Below are 11538 nucleotides of genomic sequence, written 5' to 3' on the forward strand. Positions count from 1 at the left end.
CTTCCTGCTGTTAAAAGCTGCCTGGTGCGATGGGGCGAGGGAGTGAACATGACATACAAGAGGGCTGGGGGCGGGGGCCCCTTAGTCATGTGTGGCAAACGCGTGTCCAATCCTCTGCTCCACAAGAAATTATCTGCTCTCTCTCGTGGTTGTGGGTGGACGAGAACCAACGGTTCTGTGGTATGAGGGTGGATAGAACCAGGGGTTGTTTCTTCTGTGAGGGTGATGACAAAAAAAGTGTTCATTTGTTTCTCTCATGGACGAGGAACCTGAGGTTCTATCGTCTCTGTGGTGATGAGGACTCACAGGTTCTTTTCAACACTAGGAACATTATGCTGTGTCTTCACTTCATATCTGAACTTAAATACTCACTAATAACCTTCGTCCTCTTGATGTAAAACTCGCCGTACGACAAACTAACAGTTCGCAGTAACGTGCTTCACTTTGTTCCTCCTGCTCTCAAAGCTGCTGGTGTCTACTCATTTTATTATTTCTCTGGTTCTCTCGAATACTTTGGTGGAACTGCCCGTACTCTTAATGACTGACTTGAACACGACGAACTCTGTCATGTTGGGAACTCCAATGATCCTTCAGCTCGGCCTTCTTCCAACATAATCGTTCCTGCCTCTATTCTTCAGACATCGTCCTGCTGAATCGGTGCCAACACACATCATGAACCCTCGCGCCTGTGCCAAGTTACAGCCCCGCTCCTGTGCCAAGTTACAGCCCCGCTCCTGTGCCAAGTTACAGCCCCGCTCCTGTGCCAAGTTACAGCCCCGCTCCTGTGCCAAGTTACAGCCCCGCTCCTGTGCCAAGTTACAGCCCCGCTCCTGTGCCAAGTTACAGCCCCGCTTCTGTGCCAAGTTACAGCCCCGCTCCTGTGCCAAGTTACAGCCCCGCTCCTGTGCCAAGTTACAGCCCCGCTCCTGTGCCAAGTTACAGCCCCGCTCCTGTGCCAGGTAAGTCCACTACGGGCTCACCATAGCCCGTGCTACTTGGAACGTTTTGTCTTCAGTAGCTGAATCTAAAACAACAACAGTTTGTCACAGAGCATTACTTTGATATATGGGTGGGTTGGCTTTTCAGCCCCGTTATTGTGCGTTCTATCCAACAAGATATTCTTCAGTCAGTGGATGGATGAGATCTCTTCCCCGTGGATGGATGAGATCTCTTCCCCGTGGATGGATGACAACCAAGGGGGTTATTATTTCTTTGATATTTCTTAGTTTGTTTGTTGAAGATTGTACCCACTGCAACAGCCATTACATGACTAGGAGCTGTCCACCCACGTGTGGTTCTGTTGCGATCAAGACTAAGTTATTCGTTTTGCTTTCATATGAACTGTTCAATATTCGTGGACACGTGTCAGCAAGGACCTAACAGATATACTCTCTCTCTGGCCAAATGGGTTAACCAGTCTTAGGACTGTTGTACAAGGGGGAAAGGTCACGTTATCTTGTTCTATTGTCGCTTTTACTCTTTATGATCCAATTTAAATTTATGTATATTTTTTTATTATGAAAATCTGACTAATCAGAACAAAGATAAAAGTGATTGATATCTTTGATTAGATAATTCTGGCTAAGATATAAGGCCGACGCCTCCAAGGCTACAGGGACATAATAACTGGTGGTCAAGTCAACTTTTCTGCCTCTGCTGTCAGAGGTTTTAGAAGAAAAAACTTTAGAATAATTAGAGGTTAGTTCACACTGGATGTAGTCTGGTTTTGGCTAAGGTGGAGGATGTCAAGCCTCACCTGGAAGTCTCCAGGTGAGGCTTCTTGCGAAGCACCAGTTCCAGAATTATTATAATTTCTTTAAGTAGTGTCTGTTAATACTAAATATATTCTCTTCACAGAAACTGATGCTATGTTTAAAGGCGATAACACTTCCCAGTTATTTAATTTATTTTGTTGTTTTGAAGTGAACTGAATCGCTTTGTTTCGATGATGTACCCATGAACAACACACTGACCTGTGAGTGTGGTGGGAGGGCTACACTGACCTGTGAGTGTGGTGGGAGGGCTACACTGACCTGTGAGTGTGGTGGGAGGGGCTACACTGACCTGTGAGTGTGGTGGGAGGGCTACACTGACCTGTGAGTGTGGTGGGAGGGCTACACTGACCTGTGAGTGTGGTGGGAGGGCCACACTGACCTGTGAGTGTGGTGGGAGGGCTACACTGACCTGCGAGTGTGGTGGGAGGGCCACACTGACCTGTGAGTGTGGTGGGAGGGCCACACTGACCTGTGAGTGTGGTGGGAGGGCCACACTGACCTGTGAGTGTGGTGGGAGGGCCACACTGACCTGTGAGTGTGGTGGGAGGGCCACACTGACCTGTGAGTGTGGTGGGAGGGCCACACTGACCTGTGAGTGTGGTGGGAGGGCCACACTGACCTGTGAGTGTGGTGGGAGGGCCACACTGACCTGCGAGTGTGGTGGGAGGGCCACACTGACCTGTGAGTGTGGTGGGAGGGCCACACTGACCTGTGAGTGTGGTGGGAGGGCCACACTGACCTGTGAGTGTGGTGGGAGGGCCACACTGACCTGTGAGTGTGGTGGGAGGGCCACACTGACCTGTGAGTGTGGTGGGAGGGCCACACTGACCTGTGAGTGTGGTGGGAGGGCCACACTGACCTGTGAGTGTGGTGGGAGGGCCACACTGACCTGTGAGTGTGGTGGGAGGGCCACACTGACCTGTGAGTGTGGTGGGAGGGCCACACTGACCTGTGAGTGTGGTGGGAGGGCCACACTGACCTGTGAGTGTGGTGGGAGGGTTACACTGACCTGTGAGTGTGGTGGGAGGGCCACACTGACCTGTGAGTGTGGTGGGAGGGCCACACTGACCTGTGAGTGTGGTGGGAGGGCCACACTGACCTGTGAGTGTGGTGGGAGGGCTACACTGACCTGTGAGTGTGGTGGGAGGGCCACACTGACCTGTGAGTGTGGTGGGAGGGCCACACTGACCTGTGAGTGTGGTGGGAGGGCCACACTGACCTGTGAGTGTGGTGGGAGGGCCACACTGACCTGTGAGTGTGGTGGGAGGGCCACACTGACCTGTGAGTGTGGTGGGAGGGCCACACTGACCTGTGAGTGTGGTGGGAGGGCCACACTGACCTGTGAGTGTGGTGGGAGGGCCACACTGACCTGTGAGTGTGGTGGGAGGGCCACACTGACCTGTGAGTGTGGTGGGAGGGCCACACTGACCTGTGAGTGTGGTGGGAGGGCCACACTGACCTGTGAGTGTGGTGGGAGGGCCACACTGACCTGTGAGTGTGGTGGGAGGGCCACACTGACCTGTGAGTGTGGTGGGAGGGCCACACTGACCTGTGAGTGTGGTGGGAGGGCTACACTGACCTGTGAGTGTGGTGGGAGGGCCACACTGACCTGTGAGTGTGGTGGGAGGGCCACACTGACCTGTGAGTGTGGTGGGAGGGCCACACTGACCTGTGAGTGTGGTGGGAGGGCTACACTGACCTGTGAGTGTGGTGGGAGGGCTACACTGACCTGTGAGTGTGGTGGGAGGGCTACACTGACCTGTGAGTGTGGTGGGAGGGCTACACTGACCTGTGAGTGTGGTGGGAGGGCTACACTGACCTGTGAGTGTGGTGGGAGGGCTACACTGACCTGCGAGTGTGGTGGGAGGGCTACACTGACCTGTGAGTGTGGTGGGAGGGCCACACTGACCTGTGAGTGTGGTGGGAGGGCTACACTGACCTGCGAGTGTGGTGGGAGGGCGGTATTACTTTATTGGCATTAGACGTTACATGTATTATATTAGGCCAATGTTTGAACAAGGTAGACGTAGGTTGGTGTTATTTGTTCCTGATGTCGGACTTAATAATTTCTAGAGCACCAATTATTGACTATATTAAAGTGTGGGTGTGTACCCCGACGTGGCAGAGGGCAAGGGGGCATTGTACCCATCATTCAACGTTAAGTATTTCGTCAGAGTAAAAGAGTAACCTATGATGAGTATATTAATAGTATAAAACGCTCCAAGAACCCGGCTTATATCTAAAGAAAGAACAAATGGTGTTTGCTGTGTTAAGTTCTTCACGTTAGGCTGGGCTTCTTGAGGGTTATCTTGTGACGATTTCGGGGCTTAACGTCCCCGCGGCCCGGTCCTCGACCAACCCTCCTTTTTGTTACACACCCCCCCCCCCCTGGAAGCAGCCCGTAGCAGCTGTCTAACTCCCAGGTACCTATTTACAGCTAGGTAACCGGGGCATCAGGGTGAAAGAAATATTTTTCCCATTTGTCTTCGCCTCCACCGGGGATCGAACCCGGAGCCTCAGGACTACGAATCCGAAGCGCTGTTCACTCAGCTGTCAGGCGCCCAGTTATATAACGAATATTCAATTTATACGAGCTTTGAGTGACAGTACCACTTGAAGACTATGAATATATTGTATACAGAACGTATAAATTGAATATTCATTATATATATGAATATACACCCGTGTATACGGGTCGTATTCATCATCTTCCGATGGAGCTGCACAGTAAACAATGGAACAGAATGGTGCTGTGTTCTGTACATAGTCATCATGCACCTGTCATCCAAGACAGGGAGATTAAAACACACATTACAAGAACGCGGGAGAGAGCCTTCCTCAGGTGTCATTCTTGGGGGGGGGGGGTGTTATGTAGCTTCAATAACGCATTATTCATCTCTCTGAAGATGTATTATTAAATACGAAAGTACTTAAGGAAATTCCTGTTTCAAAATCTTCCTCCGTAGTCTGACACTGTCACATTTTTCATCACGTGTTAATTTTCGTGATTTACACACACACACATTATATATATATATATATATATATATATATATATATATATATATATATATATATATATATATATATATGTCGTACCTAGTAGCCAGAACGCACTTATCAGCCTACTATTCAAGGCCCGATTTGCCTAATAAGCCAAGTTTTCCTGAATTAATATATTTTCTCTAATTTTTTTCTTATGAAATGATAAAGCTATCCATTTCATCATGTATGAGGTCAATTTTATTTTATTGGAGTTAAAATTAACGTAGATATATGACCGAACCTAACCAACCCTACCTAACCTAACCTAACCTGTCTTTATAGGTTAGGTTAGGTTAGGTACCTGAAAAAGTTAGGTTAGGTTAGGTTAGGTAGGTTAGGTAGTCGAAAAAACATTAATTCATGAAAACTTGGCTTATTAGGCAAATCGGGCCTTGCATAGTAGGCTGAGAAGTGCGTTCTGGCTACTAGGTACGACATATATATATATATATATATATATATATATATATATATATATATATATATATATATATATTGGACTTGTACCCAAGATTAACCATGTAATGTATCAATTATACAATGTATGTATGTGATGTAACTATATAACCTGAGCTTGTTAAAGCACCTTAATCACCTTCAGTGATTAAGTGCTTAATTGCACACTAGTTTCTCTGTCAACTATCTCACTTTGTCAGGGTAAGAGAGACAAATGTATGTGAATGCATGTATGTGTATATATGTATGTATATATGCATGTGTATGTATATGTGTGCATGTATATGTATGTGTATAAAGTATATGTGAAAGCTGATCAGAATTACATTTCACCTTTGTAAATGCACATTAATGACACTATGTAAAAGACACATCGAACACTTTATGTAGGACATACGTAAATCTGTGTATCTATGTATTTACGTATGTAGGTTAGCTTATCATTTTAAAAGCACCGAATCACCTTCTGTGGTTGATTGTTCAATAAACCCCTGAACTATATGTTTAACACACCTCTAACCCTGTCCATGGAGGACAGAAGAAAATGTATATATGCTGGTTAGCATTGTAAATGTGTGGCCACGTCTGTGGTAGAAAAAAAAAGACATCTCTTCTACAGAGTTGATGGCCAAATCTCTTCTCACACTCTCAGAGTCTTCCATCTCCTAAATAGAAACAATAGGTAAAGCCATCCTGGTCACGTCTAAGCGCTTGCATAAAAATTCAGTTAAGTGTACTCATCTAGTTGTGCTAGCGGGGGCTGAGCTTCGGCTCTTTGGTCCCGCCTCTCTACTGGTGCAGTGAGTATTTCTGTTGTAGCTATCCGGAGTGTAGAAGCGTGGCATCAATTGGGGCACCATTACGTTAATGAGACTCCTGGTCTGGCATCAATGGGGCAGGTAATAATTACCCAGGTTTGGCCTCAATTGGGTTATCTTTCCATCAATGAGACCCAAGGTGTGGCATCAAGTGGGCGTACCGCCACACCACTGGCACTCCAGATCTGGCATGTATTAAGGTAAAGTGACATGTAACACCCTAAGAGGCATGAGTTACGAGGAAAAGTTGCATGAATTACACCTCACGACGCTGAAGGACAGATGAGCTCGGGGAGACATGATCACTACATACACAATTCTCAAGGGAAATGACTGGGGTTGATAAGGATAGATTATTTAACACGGGTGGTACTCGCACAAGGGGTCACAGGTGGAAGATGAGTACCCAAATGAGCCACAGAGACATAATAAATATTTTTCCCATGTCAGAGTAGTTAGTAAATGAAATGCATTATGAAGTGATGTGCGAGAGGCTGACTAACTCTATACACAATTTTAAATAAAACCAAATAAACGAAAATATGTATAATAAATTTCGGGCAGGAAAGATTTAGGGAAAAGAGAACATTATTCACAACTTGATGCTTTATAAAATTTGTGTTGAAGGAAAGATCGAATATCAGTGGTACACTACGGTACACTCCTAGTGTAGTCGTCCTTGTAGGTCAGTGGTACACTACGGTACACTCCTAGTGTAGTCGTCCTTGTAGGTCAGTGGTACACTACGGTACACTGCTAGTGTAGTCGTCCTTGTAGGTCAGTGGTACACTACGGTACACTCCTAGTGTAGTCGTCCTTGTAGGTCAGTGGTACACTCCTAGTGTAGTCGTCCTTGTAGGTCAGTGGTACACTACGGTACACTGCTAGTGTAGTCGTCCTTGTAGGTCAGTGGTACACTACGGTACACTCCTAGTGTAGTCGTCCTTGTAGGTCAGTGGTACACTACGGTACACTCCTAGTGTAGTCGTCCTTGTAGGTCAGTGGTACACTACGGTACAGTGCTAGTGTAGTCGTCCTTGTAGGTCAGTGGTACACTCCTAGTGTAGTCGTCCTTGTAGGTCAGTGGTACACTACGGTACAGTGCTAGTGTAGTCGTCCTTGTAGGTCAGTGGTACACTACGGTACACTGCTAGTGTAGTCGTCCTTGTAGGTCAGTGGTACACTACGGTACACTCCTAGTGTAGTCGTCCTTGTAGGTCAGTGGTACACTACGGTACAGTGCTAGTGTAGTCGTCCTTGTAGGTCAGTGGTACACTACGGTACACTCCTAGTGTAGTCGTCCTTGTAGGTGTCCTCAGCTTCACGGAGATGGGAGCAGCAAGTGGGACTGGAGAAGGTTAGCTATGATCGTGTACAGTTCTCTGAACACAAACTGAATCATTAACACGTAAAGTGATTAGTTTTTTACAGTCTTGACAGGACCGGTCAACAGCTTAAATTTTTATCGCAGAGGTATCTACGAAGACGTGCTAGCGGGATCGAGCGCTGGCTCTTGGCCCCGTCTTCCAAATATTGTTAATTTAAAGCAATGACTCATTTCTCACGCTTTTCTTATGTTATTTACTCTAAATATAAAGTTCCGTTTACTGACAACTGTAACACTGAAGAAACACTTACAGACGTGTATGGGATTTATTTGCGACTATTTACCTTCTGACGCTCTGGGTTCTACTTTTCCAAGTTTTGAACTATGCTTCTCTGTCTTGACTCAGTCTAGATCAGGAACAGGGATTCAACAAGCATTTACACAGAGGGGGGGGGGTTACACAGCCCCCCCCCCCCATGCCTCTCAGACCCTCCCTACCCTTCAGACCCATTATGCCCCTCCGACCTTCCCAGACCCCATCCGCCCAAATAGACCCCCCCCCTCCCACAAAGACTCCCAGAGAAAGGGTGAACTCTGAATAACAAAGTTTCCAAGAAAAGTTGTAAAGTTTGGTACACCAATGATGATGGGGTATCCAATAAAGCAGAAGAAATAAACGAAAGAGTTAGTGAGGCAGATCCTAACATATTTGCACTAGTAGAAACTAAAATAAACGATATGATCTCCGATGCAATCTTTCCAGACGGATACCTACTAATGATAAAATAAATGACACAGACAGGGAGGAATATTGGTACTCCTAATAAAGTGCACATGCAAGTTTGAAGACCTAGAAAATTGGGGTACAAATGAAAACACAAGCTCCATACTTGGGACTTTGAGAGCAAATGAGAAGATTGTGATCTTGATAATCTACACTTCCTCGTCAAACAGTAGAAGGCTAGAAGTATGATGACAACAATAAGGCATGTATAGATGAACTGCAGAGGGCTGCAACAACACCTCACAGAGTGCTAAACTGCTGCTCATGGGAGACCTAAATCACAGAAAGATCAATTGGGAATCAAGAACCCCCATTGTGGGGAGGAAACGTGAGGAGCAAAGTTAGTGGACGTTATAGACAGGAATTTCCCAACACAGCATGTGAAGAAAAAGACACAAGGGAAAGAGGAGAGGATACACTAAGCCTTGTAGACCTGCTTTTCACTAAGAAGTCATCGAGAATTTGGAGCATGAAATACCACTAGGAGCCAGTGACCATTGCATCCTAGTCTTTGACTACATGATCAAACTTAAAACTGTGACCACGAGGCAAGGGGTCAGGGAAAGGAGAGTTGACTACAGAAAAGGGGATTACAGGAGGATAAGAGAATATCTATGAGAAGTGCAATAGGAGGAAAAACTGTCCAAGATATGATAGACCTAGTCGGATGGAAATGCCAGGAGGCCGAAAAGAGTTTATACTAACAGTAAGGAAAAAGGTAAGAGGTAATATAATAATCCATGGTTTAATAGACAGTACCAGTAAGCAAAAATAAGAGGTAGGTGTGAGTGGAAGACGTACAGAAGACAACAGAATTAGATGCAACAGAGGTAGGAACGACTAGGTACATTAACATAAGAAGAGTGTCGGAAATTTCTTTCGAGAACGATATTGCGATCAAAGCAAATAGGCAACCTAAATTACTATATTGTCATATAAGAAGGAAAACGTGAGTGAACGAACAAGTGACAAGACTAAGGAAAACAGAGGGGACATATACAGAAAGCGACTAGGAAATCTGCGAGGTACTGAATGCCAGTTTCCATGGAGCGTTCACAACCGAGCTCGCGCACCTCCCATTGTTAGAAGAGATGACCCAAGATGAAAGACTATCAGATATAGAAGTGACAGCAGAGGAGGTAGTGAAACAGTTGACAACCCTGGAAGAAACTAAAGCAGTTGGACCAGACAGGGTATCACCCTGGATACTAAAAGAGACAGTGCAGGCAAGCGTGCCTCAGGCAAGGATCCTTAATGAGTTTCCCAGTTACTGGAAGAGGGTAAATTAGGTACCATCCTTCTTATTCAATGAACTCTTTTTTTTAAACATTGTTTACCGTGCCTTTTTTGCTAGAAATTCACGCGAAATGTTTCTTTATATTTGTCTATACTTTTCCTGAAAGTGTAAGTATGTAATTTAATTGAATAGGTTCCATCCATAAATATTTATTTATTATGTGACAAAAGTAAATAAAGGAGCACAACTCACAGTTTATGTCTGAAGTGTTTCACAGACGCCCTCTACACCAGCCGGTCGGCTGCCCTCTACACCAGCCGGTCGCCTGCCCTCTACACCAGCTGGTCGCCTGCCCTCTACACCAGCCGGTCGCCTGCCCTCTACACCAGCCGGTCGGCTGCCCTCTACACCAGCCGGTCGCCTGCCCTCTACACCAGCCGGTCGGCTGCCCTCTACACCAGCCGGTCGCCTGCCCTCTACACCAGCCGGTCGGCTGCCCTCTACACCAGCCGGTCGCCTGCCCTCTACACCAGCCGGTCGGCTGCCCTCTACACCAGCCGGTCGCCTGCCCTCTACACCAGCCGGTCGGCTGCCCTCTACACCAGCCGGTCGGCTGCCCTCTACACCAGCCGATCGGCTGCCCTCTACACCAGCCGGGCGCCTGCCCTCTACACCAGCCGGTCGGCTGCCCTCTACACCAGCCGGTCGGCTGCCCTCTACACCAGCCGGTCGGCTGCCCTCTACACCAGCCGGTCGGCTGCCCTCTACACCAGCCGGGCGCCTGCCCTCTACACCAGCCGGTCGGCTGCCCTCTACACCAGCCGGTCGGCTGCCCTCTACACCAGCCGGTCGGCTGCCCTCTACACTAGCCGGTCGGCTGCCCTCTACACCAGCCGGTCGGCTGCCCTCTACACCAGCCGGTCGGCTGCCCTCTACACCAGCCGGTCGGCTGCCCTCTACACCAGCCGGTCGGCTGCCCTCTACACCAGCCGGGCGCCTGCCCTCTACACCAGCCGGTCGGCTGCCCTCTACACCAGCCGGTCGGCTGCCCTCTACACCAGCCGGTCGGCTGCCCTCTACACCAGCCGGTCGGCTGCCCTCTACACCAGCCGGGCGCCTGCCCTCTACACCAGCCGGGCGCCTGCCCTCTACACCAGCCGGTCGGCTGCCCTCTACACCAGCCGGTCGGCTGCCCTCTACACCAGCCGGGCGCCTGCCCTCTACACCAGCCGGGCGCCTGCCCTCTACACCAGCCGGTCGGCTGCCCTCTACACCAGCCGGGCGCCTGCCCTCTACACCAGCCGGTCGGCTGCCCTCTACACCAGCCGGTCGCCTGCCCTCTAAACCAGCCGGTCGCCTGCCCTCTACACCAGCCGGTCGCCTGCCCTCTACACCAGCCGGTCGGCTGCCCTCTACACCAGCCGGGCGCCTGCCCTCTACACCAGCCGGTCGGCTGCCCTCTACACCAGCCGGTCGGCTGCCCTCTACACCAGCCGGTCGGCTGCCCTCTACACCAGCCGGTCGGCTGCCCTCTACACCAGCCGGTCGGCTGCAATTACTTACAGACCTTCACATTTACATCTTGCTTGACAGTGTAAATCAGTAAAGTGTAAACGGATACAGGTATGAACGATAAACAACATATGCTGTGTAATTAGCGGCATTATTCATTAACTAGCTACGGTGCACTCCATCACCCCCTCAACCCCCACCAGCCAATCAGATCGATGAACAGTGGAGAGACGACGCGTATTGGCTCCGGGTGAGCGTTGCTTTCCGTTAATCCCGCCGTAAATACGTTTTCTTAATTATACTCACAAATTCACTTTTGGTGCAAACACACAACTTTGTAATTGTTTACGAAAAATACATTGATATTTCAGGCGTTTATTTGAGCTCTGTAATATTCTATCGGTGCCTTTATTTGAAGAAAATGTATTACTTGAACGAACGATAAATAATTGTTAAAACGTAACATTATGAACCGTATGATGTTTTTCTGGCGGTGGTGGCGGGGGCGACTCTGGTAATTGTGAAAGGTCTTAATTTATTTTCGAGGAACTTGGGTACACATTATCTTAAAAGGAATTTGTATG

General features: G+C 48.3%; 1 protein-coding gene across 1 annotated transcript; it reads left to right on the plus strand.

Annotated features, from left to right (window-relative positions):
* Positions 1–9296: 9296 nt before the first annotated feature.
* Positions 9297–10786, plus strand: LOC138350050 (serine-rich adhesin for platelets-like). The gene is made up of 2 exons (XM_069300332.1): positions 9297–9485; positions 9710–10786. Exons 1-2 carry the CDS (start codon positions 9297–9299, stop codon positions 10784–10786), a joined length of 1266 nt encoding a protein of 421 aa, XP_069156433.1.
* Positions 10787–11538: the final 752 nt, after the last annotated feature.

Source organism: Procambarus clarkii, chromosome 43, assembly GCF_040958095.1.
Source record: "Procambarus clarkii isolate CNS0578487 chromosome 43, FALCON_Pclarkii_2.0, whole genome shotgun sequence".
NCBI lineage: Eukaryota > Metazoa > Arthropoda > Malacostraca > Decapoda > Cambaridae > Procambarus > Procambarus clarkii.

Excerpts from the sequence above, each read along its gene's own strand:
- LOC138350050 (XM_069300332.1), top strand. The coding sequence starts at position 9,297 with ATGACCCAAGATGAAAGACTATCAGATATAGAAGTGACAGCAGAGGAG. Across the intron at positions 9,486-9,709 it reads TTCCCAGTTACTGGAAGAGG|TGTTTCACAGACGCCCTCTA; the intron begins GTAAATTAGGTA and ends TTATGTCTGAAG.